Source organism: Hemicordylus capensis, chromosome 7 (assembly GCF_027244095.1).
Source record: "Hemicordylus capensis ecotype Gifberg chromosome 7, rHemCap1.1.pri, whole genome shotgun sequence".
NCBI classification, from domain to species: domain Eukaryota; kingdom Metazoa; phylum Chordata; class Lepidosauria; order Squamata; family Cordylidae; genus Hemicordylus; species Hemicordylus capensis.
The window spans coordinates 14,925,260-14,946,296 of record NC_069663.1 but is presented as its reverse complement, the minus strand read 5'-3'; the positions used below and the strand labels follow the sequence as shown (position 1 = coordinate 14,946,296).

Sequence of the window (21,037 nt, the reverse complement as noted above, 5' to 3'; positions counted from 1 at the left end):
AAACAACTGGGTGACCACTGTGGGAACCAGGATGCTGGAGTTGGTAGGCTTTGGTTTGATCCAGCAGGGTTCCTCTTCTATTCTTGCATCTTTCTCAAAAGGAAGGTCAGAAACTATCTGGACTACGTCAAGGCACGCATTGCCACAAGGAGGAGAATTTCCTGCCACTCCTTAGTCCTTTTCCTGTGTCCGCGGCTGTTTATAAGTTGAAAAGTAAAGAAACAAAAACTCAGAGGATGTTTGTTTTTCTAGACTGTCAGGCACTCGTGCTAAAACCCAGCTGGGCCAGAGACATTGTTCTGGAGAAAGACTACAGTTCAGACCCTTTGTTTACAGAGGGACCCAAGTTCAATCCCTGGTATCTCCAGGTACGGTTGGGAGAGACTCCTGCCTGAAACCTTGGAGAGCTGCTGCCAGTCGGTGTAGACAATACTGGCCTAGATGGACCAATGCTCTGACACAGTACACAGCAGGGATGTGCAGAACCAGTTCGATCGTGAACCGGACCACCGTGAACCAGGCCCGTTTGAACAGTTCAATCGTGAACTGCTTCAATTGGTTCATCGAACCGACCAGCCCAGCCAATCGGTTTGGCCAAACCGGTTCGCATGCCCACGGTTCCGTCCGAATTCATTCTGTCTGTGCACACCCCTAGTAGACAGCAGCTTCCTATGTTTCCATGTCCTCCTTGGGGGAGATCTTGAAATTCATTTCAAATTTCCCTTCGGGGAAAGCTTGGGGATGGAGCTGTAACTCAGTGGTTCATAAGCGGCTTTTTATGCAGAAGGTCCCAGATTCACTCCCTGGCATCTCCGGGTAGGGCTGGGAAAGACTCCTGCTTGAAACCTTGGAAGGCCACTGCCAGTCTGTGTAGGCAATACTGAGGTAGGCAGACCAAGAGTCTGACTCAACGGAAGGCAGACTTTGGCCAAATGGTGGTTTCTGCGACACGTTTGGGCTTAATATGGCAAATGACTTTTACTTTGAACTCTAATCGCAGCACTGGAATTGCGGCATTGATAAGAGTGTTTTATGGCTGGTAATTAAGTTCTTTACTCTCAGTCTGTTTGGAACTTTTAGCAACGTTATTGGAACTGAGATGGAGAATGAGGGGGTTTTAGCTTTGAGCAGTTTGAACACAGCGCATATGTGGAAGTTGGAACTTCGTAGTTTTCTTTAAGCCCCTGTTTTTGGAACCTTTTGTGATACTATTGAAGTTGGGATTTTAGTTGTTAATAGAAAGGGGATTTAAAAAAAAAATTAGCTTTGGATGCCTTACATTTATTTAACAATGGATTATGGGCTATGGAGTTAGAAAAATAGGGGAAAGAAAAGATTTTTTTTAGGATGCCTTGGGACTCCAGAAATTTCTTAGTTTTCTGCTGTTTATTAATTGAATGAACATTTTCCACGACCACTGATGGAGTAAATATTTTCCAGCACTGCAAATACTTTTCAGAAATCCGACTTGACATTCAAATCCAACGGCGGAAGGCCGTTTTACACAGAAGCGGGGCCAGAGATTTTGAAAAGTGGCATGCATTAATCCAGTGGCCCGTTCCCGCTCCGTTAACGGTGCTTAAGGGCTTGTGAGCCTGCCTGGCGATTCTGCCTGGCCCTCGCACTTCTTGTCTCTTCAGACCCTGGTGCTCCCTTGATCAGTATTTCATTGGCAGTTATTTATCAATAAGTGATGCCTGCTTGTGGCTTGGAGGATCAAAGCCCGATTGCAGGAGGCTGAGTGGGCGGGAAGCGCAGCCCCTGTGGACACCAGCTGAGCCCAGCATCCCTTCTAAAAGTTCCAGAATGCAACTTTCACCGCTCACGTACTCTGGAGCGCCATGGTTAATCCATCCCATAGCCTGGCCCCCGCGTTGCCTCCTCCTCTCTCCTGCGGAGAGCTCTATTGTCTGGCCAGGCGCGTTCTCCTTTTGAATCTCTGCTTGGGATTGGGGTCAGGGACTGGGACGAGTCGGCTTGGCTTCTACCCGCTGGACACACCTTCTCCAACTGTTGCCTTTTGCATCTTCATCAGGGCCCTGGACATAAAGACTGGGGGATGGGGGTGGCGGTGAAGAAAGGAGGAGGAAGGATGCGCGGCTAGGAAGAATGAATCGCTTGTGGGTGGGTGTGGGTGGTGTAGTGGTTAGGCCCTAGGCCCATCTAGCATCCTGTTTCATATAGTGGCCCACCAGATGCCACTGGAAGCCTACAGCAGGAGTTGAGGGCATGCCCTCTCTCCTGCTGTTGCTCCCTTGCAACTAGTACTCAGAGGCATCCTGCCTCTGAGGCTGGAAACGGCCTATAGCCCTCTGACTAGTAGCCACTGATAGACCTCTCCTCCATGAAGCTATCCAAACCCCTCTTAAAGCCATCCAGGTTGTTGGCTGTCACCACATCTTGTGGCGGAGAATTCCACAAGTAGATTATGCGTTGTGTGAAAAAGTACTTCCGTTTGTTGGTCCTACATTTCCTGGCAATCAGTTTCACGGGATGACCCCTGGTTCTAGTGTTATGTGAGAGGGAGAGACATATCTCTCTATCCACTTTCTCCACACCATGCATGATTTTATAGACCTCCATCATGTCTCCCTGCAGTTGCCTTTTTTCTAAACTAAAAAGCCCCAGGTGTTGTAGTCTTGCCTCATAAGGAAGGTGCTCTAGACCCCTGATCATCTCGGTTGCCCTCTTCTGCACCTTTTCCATGTCCTTCTTTAGATGTGGTGACCAGAACGGTCCAACGAGAGGTTTGCCCGAATCGTTTCATTGAAAACGATTCTGATGTATGTGCGTGCTGACACCACGTGCAGGATTCTGGGAACAGCACCACAGTTGCACACAGCCTTTTGTGCGCCACACCGCTGGTCCTGGAACAGCAGCGGGGTCGCAGAGGTGCAGGTAAGGACCGGCTTGCCTCCTTTTTCAAGCTGCCCCCCAACGACACGTCTGCCCGAAACATTTCATGCACATCCCTACTTCCAGCTTTCATGGTCCTGGTGCACACACCCAATTTATTTGGGCTCACCCGCACCCATTCATTCATACGCACGATCACTTCTATGCATGGACACCATGAACACACATACAATGCACCGGCTGTACAGGGCATGGCCGGCAACAGATTCCCGATCAGTTCTGCAATCACAACTTATGCCCACACACCATGGAACCGATCCAGGTTTTCACCACCAACCACCGCATGATGCTTCCCACGCGCCGCACAGAAAAGAAACTCCTCTGAAGTCAGAACAGCTCCTGTTTGTTCAGAGGTAACAAGCGTTAATCAATGAACACAATACTCAGAAGTGACAGGAGAGGAGGAAGAAAAATCCATTTGCAAATAAAAGCCAGAGAGGAAAATATGTTATTTCCTCAATTGCTACTAACTCGGTCAAAGCCGAACGGAACGGGCTCCTGGGTGGGTGCCACCAAGCGTGCGTTTTGGCACAGAGCTGATTGCTGGCAATTCTGTCGCAGGCCCCAATGATCTGAAGGAATGTGTGTATCAGGGGAATCAAAGAGACACAATGCTCAATGCATCATCAAAGATGCTGGGGTTTCATCCTTGAAGTTTAAGAGCAGCCACAGAGGGGCATGCAGGATCGGGAGCATGGCCTGTACAGAGTGGGTCGACTTTAACCCCTTCTCTCTGTGCTTTGGCCTCAACAAAAATCACACACACAAACACACACCCTGCCAAGATGTTATTAACCCCAGTATAAAGCTCCCATAGACACTTACCAGAGTTTCCCTCCCAGGGCTAATAGCAACTTTGGGTGAAGGTTATTCAGTCTTTATTGCACTTGGCCAAAGGCTGTTACATAGGAACATGGGAAGCTGCTTCATACCGAGTCAGACCATTGGTCCACCTAGCTCAGCACTCTCTACTCTGACTGGCAGCAATTCTCCAAGGTTACAGGCAGGAGTCTCTCCCAGGTGCTGCCATCTTTCTGCATGAAGATGCTCTACCACTGAACAGCATAGAATCAGCATAGTGCCCCATAGAAGGGATCTATGACCCCTTCCCTTAGGGGAAATATCTTACAAAAGCTCATGGGTAGTCTCCCATCCAAATGCAAATCAGGGCAGACCCTGCTTAGCAATGGGGACAATTCATGCTTGCTACCACAGGACCAAATATAGGAACATAGTAAACTGCCATATACTGAGTCAGACCATTGGTCCATCTAGCTCAGTATTGTCTACACAGACTGGCAGCAGCTTCTCCAAGGCTGCAGGCAGGAGTCTCTCTCAGCCCTATCTTGGGGATGCTGCCAGAGAGGGAACTTGGAACCTTCTGCATGCAAGCAGGCAGGTGCTCTTCCCAGAGCGGCTCCATCCCCTAAGCGGAATATCTTACAGTGCTCAATGTGGTCTCCCATTCAAATGCAACCAGGGAGGACCCTGCTTAGCTAAGGGAACAAGTCATGCTTGCTACCACAAGACCAGCTCTCCTCTCCAGCCAGTTGTGCTCTCCTCCCCGACCGGTTGTGCTCACCTGAAGTTCATGAGAACAAAGTCGAGAACCAGTTTAAACCAAAACTGGGTCTTAAATGCATGTTGCTGCTAAGAGAAAACTAGCTCAGCTAGCCCTGGCAGCCCTTCTAAGTCACAAGAGAACAGAAGGCAACCCGTTTCCAATGGGATGGAGCAGGCAGCCAATGCAACAAGAGCAGTGCTTTCTGATGCACGGCATGCTGCTTCAGTATGATGACTATCTGCTTGAAAGAGACATTTTGGGAGCCTTTATTTGACGGAACAACAAGGGAAATGCGTCCAGCCCGCCAGCCAGTGGGCTGAAGTAAGACAGTCGCCTTCCAAAAACTATAGGCCTTGTTCTTGTAGGCATCAGTTGAGCCACTATAAGCTTTCAGAGATTTTTGCCAGCTTAATTTGATCTCAGAGTGCACCGACATATTTCCAAAGTCTGGAATTTCAGTACTTTAGATATTTATCTAAATATTTCGATAAATCTCTAGACATTCATCTAAATATCTCCCCTGCTAACTGAGCAAAGAGGCACCTTTTTCAAGCGGCGATTCTCTTTAATGAGCAGGGGGAGAGCAACCGGCCCTATCCGTCCTCAGCACAGCATCCCTCCAGTGGCTGTTGCGGGTGTCGATCTTATGTTTCTTTTTCAGATTGAGAGCCCTTTGGGGACAGGGAGCCATTTCATTTATGTAAACCGCTTTGGGAACTTTTGTTGAAAAGCGGTATATAACTATTCATCATATTCATATTTGTGTTTATTGCCACACTCCCCGCTCCCCGGCACCACCATTCAATGCCTGTTTTATATATCCTGGCAAAGGCGTCATTAGGGGATGGTCCATCGAGCACAGCACCCCAGTGAATGGCTCAGAGCCCCAAATCTCAGCCACCTCCCTCCTCCATACCCTGTTCCAGAAAAGGAAAGCAGCAGTGGAGGCACCTGCACAGAGCCAGCGAAAGAACTCCCGGCCTCACCAGGCCCTCTGTTTCCACCTTCAGAGGTAGTATAATATTCTAGATTTTGAAAACATGTGTAATTATTCTTGGGGGATATGATTGGGTTTAATCATCAAAGTGGGGTTGTGGGCCTGGGGCCGGGATCTTTTAAGTACCTAGCAACAGCCCTACAAAACTGTAGTGGTTAGAGTGCCGGACTAGGAACGGGGAGACCCGAGTTCAAATCCCCATTCAGTCATGATACTAGCTGGGTGACTCTGGGCCAGTCACTTCTCTCTCAGCCTAGCCTACTTCACAGGGTTGTTGTGAGAAGAAACTGAAGTATGTAGTATAGCGCTCTGGGCTCCTTGGAGGAAGAGCGGGATATAAATGTAATAATAATAATATATCCAAGTTTGCTTTGGATACAGAAGGTGCCAGGTTCAATCCCTGGCAGCATCTCAAGGTAGGGCTGGGAAAGACTCCTGCCTACAACCTTGGAGAAGCCACTGCCAGTCTGTGTAGCGAATACTGAGCCCATGGTCCGACTCTGTATATGGCAGCTTCCTATGATCCTGTGCAACAGCCTCTGGCCAAATGCAATCAAGACTGAGTGAACCTTTTGTTTCTCCAACGAAAAAATGACTCTTCAGCCAGCCCTCTTCCCACAGGAAGCCCATCAGTTAATGACAAGCTTAACAGGATGCGTAATCTGGTGCCTCAAGGTGCTACTGTTTTTAATTGTGTGTGCAACCAAGGTAAAAGGGTACCTGCTGTTCCCATTCTTGGCAAACATCTTGGCCCACTACCCAAACTGTGATTACAGGCATTGTTTCTCTCCCTGCTATGGAAAAGTGTTGCATGCAAAGCTTTGGAGAAATTTCACACGGAGGCAAGCACGCACACACACCATCTCTTTTTTTCTAAAAAGATGAAGAGACAGCCAGCAAATCGGCACGGTGTTTGCTCAAGGTCATGGCAGCCGAGAACAGAACCTGGAGGTTCTGTTGCATGATTCAGTGCTCTGTGCACTAGGTCAGACTGCCTCTCTTCCTCCCTCTCTCTCTCCTCCTTCTCCAACCAAGACGACTGACATACATAGTCAGGACCGTCGGCGGGGGACGGCCACAAATTGAGGGTGGTCAGTGGGGCAAAGTGCATTTACACATGGCTAGGCTGCGTGCCACAGGTTAGATTTCCGAAACGGAAATGGGTGGGCAAACTACTTGTCTGAAGGTACACTTTTGCCCACTCTCTGGGGTCGACCTTGATTAGGACGCTCAGGTCCACATTGCCAAAAAGACAACATGGATTACAAAAGTGAGGACATTCAACATTAATCACTGAAAGAGAGGTCAAAGGGGGATAATAATTTGCATAAAATCTGCATGTGTTAATTCATATGTATAGCTACACATATGAATTAACATATAAGAGCCCAGGCTTTTCCAATTGCAACATTAAACACATACACACACACACACACACACACACACACACACACACACAAACAGCCATCAAAGTATAAATGATCCTTTTGGCCCCCTCAACCACCAAACTGCCCCAATCCCAGACAAAGCAGCAATCCAGAAAAAAACCTAAACTCCAGCTCCATTACCTAAGAAGTTCCCCATTAAAACCAAACACAAACAAACAAATCCAGCACCGAGGAGCGGCTGATGTCTCAGTCACGCTCGGAACAATAGTAAGGATGCAATCCCCTCCATTATTATCTTTTTATGAGCCCATTACAGGCTGTAGTGGATTATAGATGTGATTATCGGAGTTTAGTAATCTGGAAAGGGGAAAAAAAATAAACACAGAGTCGGAGAAAGGGACGCCAGTTCAGTGCAGTGGGGAAGATGGGGGGAAACACACGCTGAGCCGAAGATACAAAGCTGCATTGGGGCCTCCAGTCACAGCTCAAACTTCAGGGCTGTGTGGGTGACGGAACAGTGTGTCTCAGCAATTAAACAACCGATAATCAAGGCGCCTTTGTTCCAGACTCCACCACCGACAATTATTCGTCGGGACCGAGGGCAAGTCACCTGTTTTCCCGGGGTGCTGATCATCTCTGTGTCTGTTGTATGTTGTAGATCCTTCAATTAGAGCGATCATAAATTGTATGTCGTAGATAGGAGGGTATTTTAAAAACCAAGGGCAGAGGATCGAGGCCCCAATCAGGCAGTAAATCCGGGTATGATTATAGAGGCTTTACAAGCGTTCTCCTATTTCCATCCTCAGTGCTGGAGGGGAGGTACGACAAACACCTGAAAGGAATCTCAGGTTGAAGTCTGGGTGAGAGGGAGGGTCCAAGCCACTGAAAAATTATCATCCTGTCAACAGCCACATCTTATGAAGAGATACAGATGTTGAAATCCACAACAGACTGCGAGGAACTCCAAAAAGGACCTCTCCAAACTAGGGGATTGGGCAACAAAATGGCAAATGTGGTTCAGGGTTAACAAGCGTAAAGTGATGTATATTGGGGTAAAAAGACCCAAATTCACATACACACTGATGGGGTCTGAGCTGTCGGTGATTGACCAGAAGAGAGATCTTGGGGTAGTGGTGGACAGATCGTTGAAAGTGTCAGCACAATGTGCAGCAGCTGTGAAAAGGGCCAGTTCTGTGCTAGGGATCATTGGGAAAGGGGTTGAAAATAAAACTGCTAATATCACAATGCCATTATACAAAACTATGGTGCAGTCACATTTGGAGTACTGTGTACAGTTCTGGTCACCGTATCTTAAGGAGGACATTATAGAACTGGAGAAGGTACAGAAGAGGGCAACCAAGATGATCAGAGGCCTGGAGCAACCTCCTTACGAGGCAAGGCTACAACACCTGGGGAATTTTAGTCTGGGGGGGGGGAAAGATTGAGAGGAGATATGATAGAGCTCTATAAAATCATGCATGTTGTGGAGAAGGCTGATAGAGAGAAATCCGTCCCCCTCTCTCATAACACTAGAACTAGGGGTCATCCCATGAAACTGATTGTCAAGACATTTAGGACTGCCAAAAGGAAGTAGTTTTCACACAACGCACAATTAACCTATGGAACTCTCTGCCACATGATATGGTGACAGTCAACAGCCCAGGTGACTTTAAGAAGGGCTTAGACAAATTCATGGAGGACAGGTCTATTAATGGCTACTCTTCTGGTGGCTATAGGCCACCTCCAGCCTCAGAGGGAAGATGCCTCTAAATACCAGTTGCAGGGGAGCAACAGCAGGAGAGGGGGCAAATCCTCACCCTCTGCCTGTGGGCTTCTTGGAGGCAACTGGTGGTCCACCAAGTGGAACAGGATGCTGGACTAGACGGGCCTTGGGCCTGATCCAGATGGGCTGTACTTAAGGGCCATTTGCTTACTTTTGTCTATGCTGATATAGGAAGCTGCCTTATACAGACCCTTGGTCCATCTAGCTCAGTATGGTCTACACTGACTGGCAGCAGCTCTCCCAGGTTTCAGGCAGGCGTCTCTCCCAGTCCTTCCTAGAGATGCTGTCAGGAATTGAATCTGGGGCCTTCTGCCTCATGCAAAGCAGATGCTCTACCGCTGAGCTACGGGTACAGCCCCATCCCCTCCTCATCATGCCGGCTGTGAGGCTCCAGCAGACCACAAGGAGGAGGAGGGGAAGACTTAACTCTGGGCTGTTAGGCCTGGTGGGCAGCTCATGGCAGCCCACTTCTGCCGCAGACCCCCTGCCGACCACATTTGCATCCCGCCCCCCCGCCCGAGGTCCTCAACAAGACTTTCACATTCACAGCTCACTTTACTAAGTGCCTTTTAAAAGCACTGGGCAAAACGAAAAGCAGCCGCAGTGCTGTTATTCCGTTATTCACGCAGATCATCATCATTAATACATGAATGAAATCGCAGCAGGCTTCCTAATTACGGCACCCAACATTCCAGTGGCATCTGGAAAGGTGGCCGACCCTATTAATATTCAAGCCACCCCCCAATGCTCCACACCCACTCACCGGGCCCTGGGAGGCTGTGGCAGAGGGCTGCACAGATCCTGCTCTTCCTGGTAACTTTCCTCTTCCATCCCATCTCCCCAGCGAGGTCACTGGCCTCTTGGCTTGAGGCCATCACAGCAGAATCCCTCCCCACCAATCTTCCTGGCAGGAGGGCTGCTTGTCTCCTCTTGCTAATGTCACTGAAGGCATTTCGGAGAGAGGCCTCCTCCCTGTGCGTGTTTAATGAAACTCCAATCACAGGACCCAACTGTCAAGCAAAGCTCATACAACCGCGTCCCATCCAAAGCAAACTTCGACCAGGAGTAGACAAATGGTTGACGTCAGAACTGAGAGACGGTTTTCTTTCCCCCTCAGAATATTAGATCACCGGGTCATCCAATGAAACAGACGGGCAAGGGATCCAAGATGGACAACAATTCACACATGGGGTTCAACCATGGGGTTCAACACATTGGGGATGAACCCCAATTCACACATGGGGTTCAACACTCATTCAAGTGTACAGAGGGAAAGCTACTTGCAAAGTGATTCTTAGTAGGAAAGTGGGCTGCCCAAACATGCCCCTATCCCATCACCCCATGAAATGCTGAGTGGTATAAACCGAGACCCCACAAGTTTCAACAAGCTAGTAGATCTGGGCTATCTTTAAAGTCTTCATTGTGGTCTCCAAGTTCTTCATACATGAAATGTCATCACAGAGCCATGAGGATTAGAAATCATGAGGACTAGAAGCAAAATGATGGGGGAAGTATCTGTGCTGAAAACGAGCATATATTTCCAGGTATTATGATGAGCCAAATGTCCGCACAAGAATGGCACACACTCTGCTTGCTTCTGCTTTGCACCATACGAAAGGTAACTGCTAACTGAGCAAAGAGACACCTTTTTAAAAGTGGTGATTCTCATATATTTAGCAGGGGGAGAGCAAATGGCCCTATCCAACCCCAGCACAGCATCCCTCCAGTGCAAGGATTCTCAACGTTGGGCCCCCAGATGTTATTGGACTTCAACTACATGTGAGCACATTCCCTTGGGGAAATATTGCATGCAGAAGGATCCAGGTCCCTCCCTGACATCTCCAAGATAGGGCTGAGAGAGGCTCCTGCCTACAACCTTGGAGAAGCCGTTGCCAGTCTGGGTAGACAATGCTGAACAAGATGGACCAATGGTCTGACTCAGTATAAGGCAGCTTCTTATGGGGGCATGCTTGCAGCTCAGAGGTGGATCATCTGCTTTGCATGCAGAAGGTTGCAGGTTGAATCCCTGGCAGCATCTGCAGGTAGGGGAGTGCACAGATCTGGCTGGCCTGATTCGAGTCTGATGATTCGAGTCTGAACCAGACCCAGGCCAGTTCGGTTCAGCACACCCTCACACACACACACCCCGGGTTGGTTCGGTCAAGGGGGGACGGTGTTCGTGATTTTTTTTTTAAACCCTATATTTAAATTGTGCAGGTGTGGAGGCCTCCAAAATGGCTGCCATGCCGGAGGGGGGAGGCCCCAAAGGGCTGAAGAGCCAGCCAAACGGGTCGGTTTGGGAGGCAAGGAGGCCGGCGGGGGGGGACCCCCACAGACACACACACACACACCATGTAGAGCAAGTCCCCCGGTGGGGATAAGTCCTTTAAAAAAAAATTCACATACAATTTGCGAACCCACTGAATGGTCGTGGGGGTTCAGTCCGGTTCAACCCCGAAAAGTCGAACCGAACCCATTCAACGTCCAAAAGACTCAACGTCGAACCTGTTTGCACATCACTACCTGCAGGTAGGGCTGGGAAAGGCTCCTGCCTGTAACCTTGGAGAGCCGCTCCCAATTAGTGCAGACAACACTGAGCTAGACTGACCAATGGTCCGAGGCAGCTTTCTATGTGCCAAACCCTAATACTCTCTCTCTCTCTCTCTCTCTCTCTCTCTCCCCAATCCTGAATCCTGCCCAAAGTCAACATCACCACCCTCAATCTAAATGTCTATTTCACATCCATGTCTCATTAGCCAGGGAAGATCTGGCTACAGCCACCAGCAACAGGCCAGGGAACATCGCAGCAGAAATATGGGATTGTTTACTCTAGCACATCCATCACCTCCCAGAGCCCTGAGAACTTGGCTGCTTTCCCTGCTAACCCCCTGGAAGCAAACGCACACATCCACGGACCAGCACTTCATTTCCTGTACAGGCTGTGGGAGCGGCCAGCAGACACCCACTGTGTTCCTTGGAGCAACAATCACACCAGAGCAAAACATGGGATCCCACCCCGAGAGTTTGCTGCAGCACTGCAATACACATGTGTCCGTGTGAGCTGGAACAGGACGTCTCCTGCACACCAAATGACTGCTTTTGTTTAGGAACGGCTTTGCAAAAATCCTCCGTGCCTTAAGCTGAGGAATACTACCTCCTTCCACAAGCTTCAAGATCTCTTCACTGCTACTGAGTGGCACGGAACCTGCAGGCACCCACAAAATACCATTCCTTGTTGGGAGAGGTCTAATCAGGCAGGAACGTAGGAAGCTGCCTTCTGCTGAATCAGACCATTGGTCCATCTCACTAAGTACTGTCTACACTGAAGGGGGCCTTCCATATGCACAGCATATACTCCACCTCTGAGGAACAGAGGAAGCTGCCATATACTGAGTCAGACCCTTGGTCTATCTAGCTCAGTATTGTCTTCACAGACTGGCAGCGGCTTCTCCCAGGCTGCAGGAAGGGATCTCTCTCAGCCCTATCTTAGAGATGCTGCCAGGGAAGGAACTTGGAACCTTCTGCTCTTCCCAGAGTGGCTCCAGAATATATTGCAGTGCTCACACTTCTAGTCTCCCATTCAAATGCAACCAGGGCAGACCCTGCTTAGCTAAGGGGACAAGTCATGCTTGCAACCACAAGACCAGCTCTCCGCTCTAAGACCAGCTCTCCTCTCTGAGCTATGGCCCCATCCCCATAAAGCTTCAGGAGCTTACATTGGAACACAGGAAGCTGCCTCCTGTTGAGGCAGACCACTGGCCCACTGAGCTCAGTCTTGTCTGCACTGACTGGCAGCAACTTCTCCAGGGGTTCAGGCAGGACTCTTTCCCGGCCCTACCTGGAGGTGCCGCCAGGGAGCGAACCTGAGACCTCCTGCATGCAAAGCAGATGCTCTGCCTCTGAGCTATGACCGCTTAGTGCCCATATCTCCCTGTGCCTGTAACTGAAACGAACTCAAATAAAATGCACAGATTCTCCCTCTGCCTCGCCTTGCTTCCAGCTCCCTCCCGCAGTCGTTTTCCTTGTGCCAAGTTTTAAATTGCAAGCTCCCTGGGGCAAAGACCCGTCCGCCTAGACCTTGCAAAGCACCGAGCTCATTAATGGCGCTATTTCAGAACCCAGCCAGGATCATCCAGGCCGTAGGGCGCACACGACACATTATGCCAATAATATGTTTGGCCCAGACCTGCTTCGTCTTTAATTATTTATTTTTTATTTTAGAATGTATTAGGCTTCTCGCACATCGTCCTGAGGCAATGTGCATAGTAAAAGTTGCAATAAAAAGAAATATATAAGATCCACAAGGTACACTAAAACAGGAAGAATAAAAGCGGCAGCCAATATTCGGAGAGCAGAAACAGGCCCAATTTTTAAAATACTAACCCAATTAAACATAAAACGCCTGGGTAACAAGCAAGGTCTTTAAGTAGTGGTGAAAAAATGAAAGGGTCGGGAGGGTACGAAGAACATATTTGGGGAGGGTATTCCAGAGCCTGGGGAAACCACCAAGAAGGCCCTGTCCTACATATATGGCAAACAGACTTCACATAGGGTTGGCCTCTTTGTCATATACATAGGACAGGGCCTTCTCAGTGATTGCCCCAAGCCCTGGAAGGCCCTTCTCCCACAGGCAATCTCATGCAGTGGGCAGATTCTGCCGAGAACAGACGGTACTTCAGATATCCAGAGCCTAAGCCGTTTAGAGATTAGGAAGCAGCCAGCTACTGAGTCAGACCATTGGTCCACCGAGCTTAGTACTGTCTACTCTGACTGGCAGCAGCTCTCTGGTGTGTTCTTCAGGCAGGAATTTCTATCACCCAGTCCCCATTCCCACCCCTGTTCCCCTGCAACTGAAATTTGGAAGTTGGAGGCAGCCTTCAACCACCAAGACTAGTAGCCACCAATGGACCAAATGAGCTTAGTAGCCCTAGTCACACATTATGGTCAATATTCACACAATCCATGTACACTGTACAGAGCTGCACACAGCCATTCACACGTTATATTGAACACAAATACAACAGTACACTTCCTATCTGGACCCTACATTTCACGAGGCCAGGACCCAGGTGCAGCCATTTAGGTAAAAACATGGATGTCTCTGAATCTGAATGCAGACACAACATAATGTCTGGACAGGGCTCAAGACGTTGTCTAATCCCCTTTCCAGGCCATCTAAGCAACCTAATCTTCTGGCAGTGAGTTCCATAGGGTTATTTATTTTTATTTAATTACTGCACCGCCTGACTCCAAAGCTCTAAGCAGTTCACAACGAATACAATAAAAGCACAATAAAACAAAATATTAAAACCACAACGATTTACAACAATTTAAAATATTCAAAGATTACCAAAAGCAAGGCTTTAAAAAAAAAAGTGTGTATTTCTTCATGCAATTACACACTGTGTGAAGAAATACTTCCGTCCGTCTATCCTAAACTTCTTTTTATTCCAGAGAGGCTATGTGATGAGTCTTTGTTTTTCATGTGCTGTATGCTCGATTCTTGAGCTCTGCCTTTTTAATAATTATTTGGGGTTGGGGATGTGTGTGTTTTTTATCATCAGCCGGCTGTTTTGTTTTGAAATTTTCTTCTTCCGGTTGTTTTCACTGCGTCAAATGCAAGATGCCTTGCTGGGCATCCTGAGTGAATAGTCAGATGTAAATATTTTTAAATAAATAATGCAGAGGATCAAGCATTGGAGATGGAGCCAGGCTGTTTCCCACAGTCATGATGATCAAAGGAGTTTCCCCACCTTTACAGCCCTAACAGAGTTGTGTTGAGTCAAGGGGTGGAGGGGAGGGCCCAGAATCTCACCCTCTGCCCCTTTCTCTGAGCTTTGGGCGTTCGTTCAAAGGTCAGTGCCAAGACCATGTGCATACCAGCTGGGTAGAGAACAGAATAATAATAATAATAAACAACTCTGTTAGCCACCCATAACAAATTGTTCTCTGGGCGGCTCACGACACAGCATTAAAATGTCAAATAGAAACACAGAGCACATTAAATCGCAACAGACCAAACACCGGGGTGGGGGTACAAAATACAATACAAAGCAATTTGAAACTCTTTTTTTAAAAAAAAAAAAAATCAGTTTTAAAAATCAAAAGAAAGGCCCGAGTGAACAAAAAGGTCTTCACTGTGCGTCTAAAAGAAGAAAGTGACGAAGCCAGGCAAACCTCACTGGGGCGGCTATTCCATAAAGGGGCTGCAACCACCGAAAAGGCCCTCTCCCTAGTAGCCACCCTCGTCTGTCAGGGGAGCACGGAAGACCTCAAGGTCGTCTTCGCCTATGTGAACTACCCATGTAGAAGGCTTTGTGCAGACCTTCAGAGGAGGGTGAGGAGAGCCGGTCCTGTGGCAGCAAGCATGAGCTGTCCCCTTTGCTAAGCAGGGTCTGCCCTGGTTTGCATTTGATTGGGAGACTGCATGCATGAGCACTGCAAGATCTTCCCCTCAGTGGATGAGGCCATAGCTCAGTGGGAAAGCATCTGCATGCAGAAGGTCTCAGGTTCACTCCCTGGCAGCATCTCCAGGTAGGGCTGGCAAGACTCCTGCCTGGAACTTTGGAGAGCTGCTGGCAGTCAGTGTTCTTTCTAATTTTTTTCATCTGTATGCAGAATGAAATTTGTCCTGGGCGGCAGTATCAAAGCAGTGTGTGCGCACCTGCATTCAGAGTGGGGCCTTCCTGATTCAACCTGAGCGGGGTCTAAAATGAACCGAGCAGACATCCAGAAACTTGTGAGAGTGTGCACGCCTTAGAGGGAACATTGCTGCCAGTCAGTGTAGACCAGGGATTCTCAATATTGGGTCCCCCAACATTAGAACTCAACTCCAGTGTTCCCGCTTAACAGGGATTCCCTGATCATGTTGACTACAACTCCCAGAATCCCCAAGAAAAAGCCATTGCAGTTGGGGATTATGGGAGTTGTAGTCAACAACAGAAGGGAATCTCTATTAGAGGGAACGCAGTTCAACTCCCATAATCCCCAACCAAAGGCCACTGGGGCTGGGGATTATGGGAGCTGAAGTCCAATAACATCTGGGGACCCAACGCTGAGAATCCCTGATAGAGACAACACTGAGCTAGCTGGACCAGAGGTCTGACTCAGCATAAGGTATATATAAATTTAACAATATATAAACAAACAAATAAATCAGCTTCTTATGATCCTGTGTGAGCAACATCAATGCACAATCTCATCCGCCCCTCCATGCACTGAATCTACACACATCTGGCATGCAAACCAGGCTTCCCTTGCCCCACAAAGTCATCCATTCAGCGGAGTAAACAGCCTCTCTAGCAAAGGACTGCTTTGGAGGCAATATGAGACCCCTATCCTGTGGTATTCCGGCTGAGACCACTTCCTGTCTACCTGCAACAGGCATCTCCAAATCCACTTGCCAACTCACCACCAGCAGGTGACCCCCCAACCCTCTGGCAAAGAAGACACCCAGCACCCCGCAGATCTCCTCAAACGTCGCCTTTCCACTGCTATTTTAGGGAAGGCCAGCAACAGCAGGAATCCTTCCTGAGCAGTATGAGGGGGCTCCCATTTCTCCATATCCCAGCGCAACGGAAAAGGATCCGATGGATAGGCTGCTGACATTCAACACCCGATGAAGAGCATGGGTAAATCAAGCAGGGCTGCACAACTTCGGCCCTCCTGCAGGGGTTGGACTACAACTCCCATCATCCCTGACGATTGGCCACTGTGGCTGGGGATGATGGGAGTTGTCGTTCGCACACAGCGGGAGGGCTGAAATTGTGCAGCCCTGACCTATAGGGTAGCCAAATGGCCGCCAGGGAGCACACGGCAAACTGGAGGAAGCTCACACTTCCACTGCGCAGGGTTCATGGAAAGTCAGGTCAGGTCAAGGCAGAAGTGGGCTCTGGGGACAAAAAGTGGAGATGAGCCCCCAGGGCCCAGTGATGTCGCTGCAAATTCAGAAGAACAGGCACTCTCCATGACAGCCCCCCTTGGCCACGCCCACCGGTGTTCCCTCTAACAGGGATTCCCAGCTGTTGTTGACTACAACTCCCAGAATCCTCAGCTGCTATGGCTTTTGCCTGGGGATTCTGGGAGTTGTCGTCAACAACATCTGGGAATCCCTGTTAGAGGGAACACTGGCCCCCAATAACCCTAAGTGTGGCTTCCTGGCTAATTGTTGGGCCTGTGAGAAGCTTCGGCCAAAGCTGAATACTCTGCATAGTCCCCCTGGCACCAAGTGGAGGCGGTCATTCTCTCCAGACAGGACTGAGCTTTGCCCAGCTCCTTTAAGGGAGGAGTGCTGGTCTTGTGGTAGCAAACATGAATTGTCTCCTTGGCTAAGCAAGGTCCACCCTGGTTTGCATTTGAATGGGAGACTTCCTGTGAGCACTGCAAGATATCCCCTTTAGGGGATGGGGCCGCTCTGGGAAGAGCCCCTGCATGCTTGTATGCAGAGGATTCCCAGTTCCCTCCCTGGCATCTCCAGACAGGGCTGAGAGAGACTGCTGCCTGCAACCTTGGAGAAGCCGCTGCCAGTCTGTGTAGACAATACTGAGCTAGATGGACCTATGGTCTGACTCAGTATATGGCAGCTTCCTATGTTCCTAAGGGAAACGGAGCCCTCTTGAGCCCCTGTGCCATCTTAGAAGGTGTGCATGGAGTGCTGGGAAATGCAGCCCTTCCCAGAGCTTTCCCGGCAGAGCTCCTGAGAGAGGGATCCGTCTCTCTTAAAGGGTCCCCCAGCACCGAGAAAAGAACAGTCCTGTGCAGAGGGCAGCACAGTGGGAAAGGGCTCACACACTGAAGGGTTCTATTTGTTTGTTTCTGCCCCAGCGGCCCCCATCTGAAAAACAGGGACACTCACTGTTTTAGCATTGTTGCTGGAGTCATGCTACCAAAGCCATTTTTTCTCTTAACGGCACTCCTTAGATCCTGTCAGGGTGAAGAATCTGGTTTCGTTATAAAAGGACTGCCCCACAACCCCATAAGTGAGCTGGCGACAGGCAACCGCTTTCCCGAGAATTAAAAGAGGAGAGAGAGAGAGAGAGAGAGCCCAAGATGTTTTTCAAGTCCCTGTTTGACCGGTGGCAACAGCGAGATGAAAGAAATGTGCACACACATCAGAAGAAGTGAAGTCTCCCTCCAAACCTTGTTTTTATTTATATTTATTTATTTATATATATATATATATATATATACACACACACACACACACACACATATATATATATATATATATATATATATATATATATATATACACATACGTGTGTGTGTGTGGAAAAGAAGCATCATAGACAGAAACAACACAGTGAGGCTCCTCAGCCCTCTGCTTTCAACCAGCAGGGCAGGAAATCAAAACTTGGAGGACCATTAGCTTTCCCTTGAACCAGATCCCACCTCGATTGCAACATCTCACTTCTTTCGGTCCAGATGCCACAGCCAGGGAAAGGCTCGGCAGGAATAAGGCTCGGCGTCCCCAACAGCATTCCAGAGTCACGCGCTCCATCTGGAGCCACTCTCCCCTGCTCAAGCCGGTAATGAGAAGCAGAAAGGATCCCCGAGAGACCGCCCCCCCCCAGCCCACCGTTTCCACAGCCCTGGAGAACAGTTCCACACGCCAACTGATTAACACGTTTTGCACTGAGCCCGCGGTGGGCAGTGTGTGCGGGCACGGTCTCTTCTGCCACCAGAAGCAGTAGTCCCTTCTGGTCTCCGGGTCAGCTGCAGGAGCAAGCCTGCACCATACATTGGCCCACAGGGGACGGGGATGGGGTGGGGGGAGAGCAGCTAAGCCAGGTACAGCTGAGGAAGCCCAGGGCCGATCAACACGTCCAGCAAGAAGGTGGTTGAAGCTGTGAGGCTTCTCCCCCGGAAAGAGACAGTATCAGGTCAAGTGGCATCAGGAGCCCTCAGACACATTTCACAGACACATTGTCCTGACAGTCAGAAAGCAGTGGGGGGGGGAGTACACCTTAGAGAACTCTGGCTAGAAAATCTTGCCAAGTAAACAGTTTTTTTAAAAAAGGTACTACTTCATTAGAGGAGCAGGGAGAGAAACATCTCCAAAGCAGATAGCATTTCTCTCTCTCTCACACACACACACACACACATGATCAGAATAGGAGCAATTTTTTTTAGAAACACAATGGAGATCAAGAGTTCAGTTCCTATTTCAGTGGGAAATCTTAACAACTGTGTGCTGTTAAAAAAATACTTGCTTTGACAGCCAAAAAAAATGCCCTTCCCAGCCTCTCTATCACTGCGACTTGGGTTTTTTTTGTTTGTTTGTTTGCTTAAACGGAGGATATGGGTCTCGTTCTAGGAGAAGGCATCGTGGGCACACACAAGCCAACCACCACTAGCTCTGTGACAAAGGCAAACTGTAAACACCAAGTTTGATGTGCCAAAGGCTTTGAAGCTCCCAGCTCCTTTTTAAGACCAAAAGGCCCTGGAGAAATAAAATGCAGCCTTTGCTTTCTTGACACACACCATCACACCCTCTGAAGCCACTTTCTATATTTTGCTTTTCCCCCACCAGCAGAGATCGGGAAAGGCAGAAAGTTGGCCAGCCAGTCGCATTAATGGTGGGACAATGGTGCTCCTCTTGGGATAACGGGGTCCTCAGCAAGCTTCTCCAACCCTAAGCGGATCACTGAGCTTGCCTTCACCTGGCTTTGGCATGCAGGTAGGCAAGAGACCCCCAGGGCTGGCTCAATGGCACAAGCAGCCTGAGCAGGAATTGGTCAAAGGAGCAACATTTCGAGGGGCATCCACAGCACACAGTCAGAGTGGCCCGTCCCAGGATCTCTGGCAGGGGGAAAAATAAAATCCAAGAGCACGGTGGCATCCTGTCCCAGGGCAAGCAAGAACAACCAGAACACAAGCCAACAGTGGCCCGGTGGAGTAAAGCACAGAGCCCACTTTTCAATCACACAGACATCAAAAGGGAGAGGAAAAATCGAGGAAGACATCCGACAGGCACTCACACACACATCTTGTTTTGCCAGCTCCTCCATCCTTCCTTGGAAGCTGTTTACAAGCTCCCAGACTCCTCAAATCACCCTTCTTTCCGCAAGCCAACCAAAAAAAAACCAACCAGAGCATCGAGAATAAAGCAAAGCACCGATTTTATTTCGCTGAAAGGCAACTCTGAGATGCCGCCCAAAAGGCACCAGATCTGCAGCAAGGGAAAGGACCGGGAGAGAGAGCGGGGGTTCGATCTCGGGGGTGAAGGGGTCTGCGCTCCCCCTAAGCCTCCAACACTGGGGCAATTTCTGGTCAGCAAGCCAGTCACTCTCGGGCTGGTCTAGCAGAGCGAAAGGCAGCCAGCAAAGTTTCCCGGCTCTCCCTCTCCCAAGCGGCTGGATCATCCAGAGGACATGGCCAGCCCCGAGAGAGCACACAACTCACGCTAAGAAGAAGGAAACGTCCAAATGCAATTTATGCAGACATGTCAGCCGGCAGCTTTCCGTCCCTCCCGGCTCCTTTTCTTCCTGAAGCCCGAGAAGTTAGCAGGCAGGGAAGGAGTGAAAGCCGCGGGAAGAAGTTCCGCGATGAGAATTCTGCGCACAGACGCAGAGCGCGAAGGCAAACTCGGCAAGAGAGGAACAGAATTTAAAGGCGCAGGACTGGGGGCGGCGAAGGAGGGGGGGGTAAGAGGGAGGGGGTCTCCGGGGGTCTCTCGGTGCTGACCTGTTGGCGTCTCGGTCTCCAAGGAGCAGATCTGGAAGGTTAACATGAAGATCAAAGCCCGGGCGCTGTGCATGTTGCATGAGCGCAGCTAGCCCCGAAACAAGCCAAAAGTTCGCTCTTTCCTTCGGCTCGTGGGGTTTGGGGTCCCCCCCACTCTTTCCCCCGACCTCCTTGTGCCTCGGGAGGGTTTTGCTGGACCGGCGAGGGCTCGCTCAGAGGCGCGGCGGAAAGTTGCCCGGAGAAGCCATTGGAGTCCCAGTTCCAGCTGAAATCGCCGGAGCCTGATTGGAACTGAAACCTTCGGCAAAAAAGCTCCGAACTGACGTCAGGCTTCCAGCGAAGGGAAGGAAAAGGGGGCACCAGCGGCGAGCGGAAGGCGGCGGCGGCGGCCGCGGCGGCCGAGGCAGGATTGGAAAGGCAGAGGCTGCCTCCTGCTGGTCGCAGCCGGGAAGGGCAGGCAGGAGAGAAGGAAGAGGCGCCGAGTAGCCCAGCCGGCGAAGGGCTCGCTGCTTTGGTTTCTCTTGGGGTTGCCCTGATGCTCCGCATCTCTCTCTCTCCCTCCCTCCCTCTCTCTCTCTCAACATTTAGACATCACCGTAAACATCCAGACCTCTGTGTGTGTGTGTGTGTATTTTACAGAATAAAATATAACATGGGAATTAAAAGAGCAATTGAAACACTTAAACCGGTTTAGAAGCAATTTA

The 21,037-nt window shown here is 49.6% G+C and overlaps 1 protein-coding gene across 12 annotated transcripts in view; it reads right to left on the bottom strand.

Annotated features, from left to right (window-relative positions):
• Positions 1-20,651, bottom strand: part of PTPRU (protein tyrosine phosphatase receptor type U) — a 462,898-nt gene extending 442,247 nt beyond the window's left edge. For 11 of the 12 annotated variants that reach the window (XM_053267787.1, XM_053267777.1, XM_053267779.1 and 8 more), the window contains exon 1: positions 20,334-20,651. Coding sequence is in view for 10 of the 12 variants with exons in the window: in XM_053267777.1 (XP_053123752.1) it covers positions 20,334-20,406 (73 nt within the window). In the remaining 2 variants the exon portion in view is untranslated. Of the gene's footprint in view, positions 1-20,051; positions 20,138-20,333 lie in introns of those variants that run through there. The other variant, XM_053267788.1, reaches the window with a different exon arrangement.
• Between the last annotated feature and the right edge of the window lie 386 nt (positions 20,652-21,037).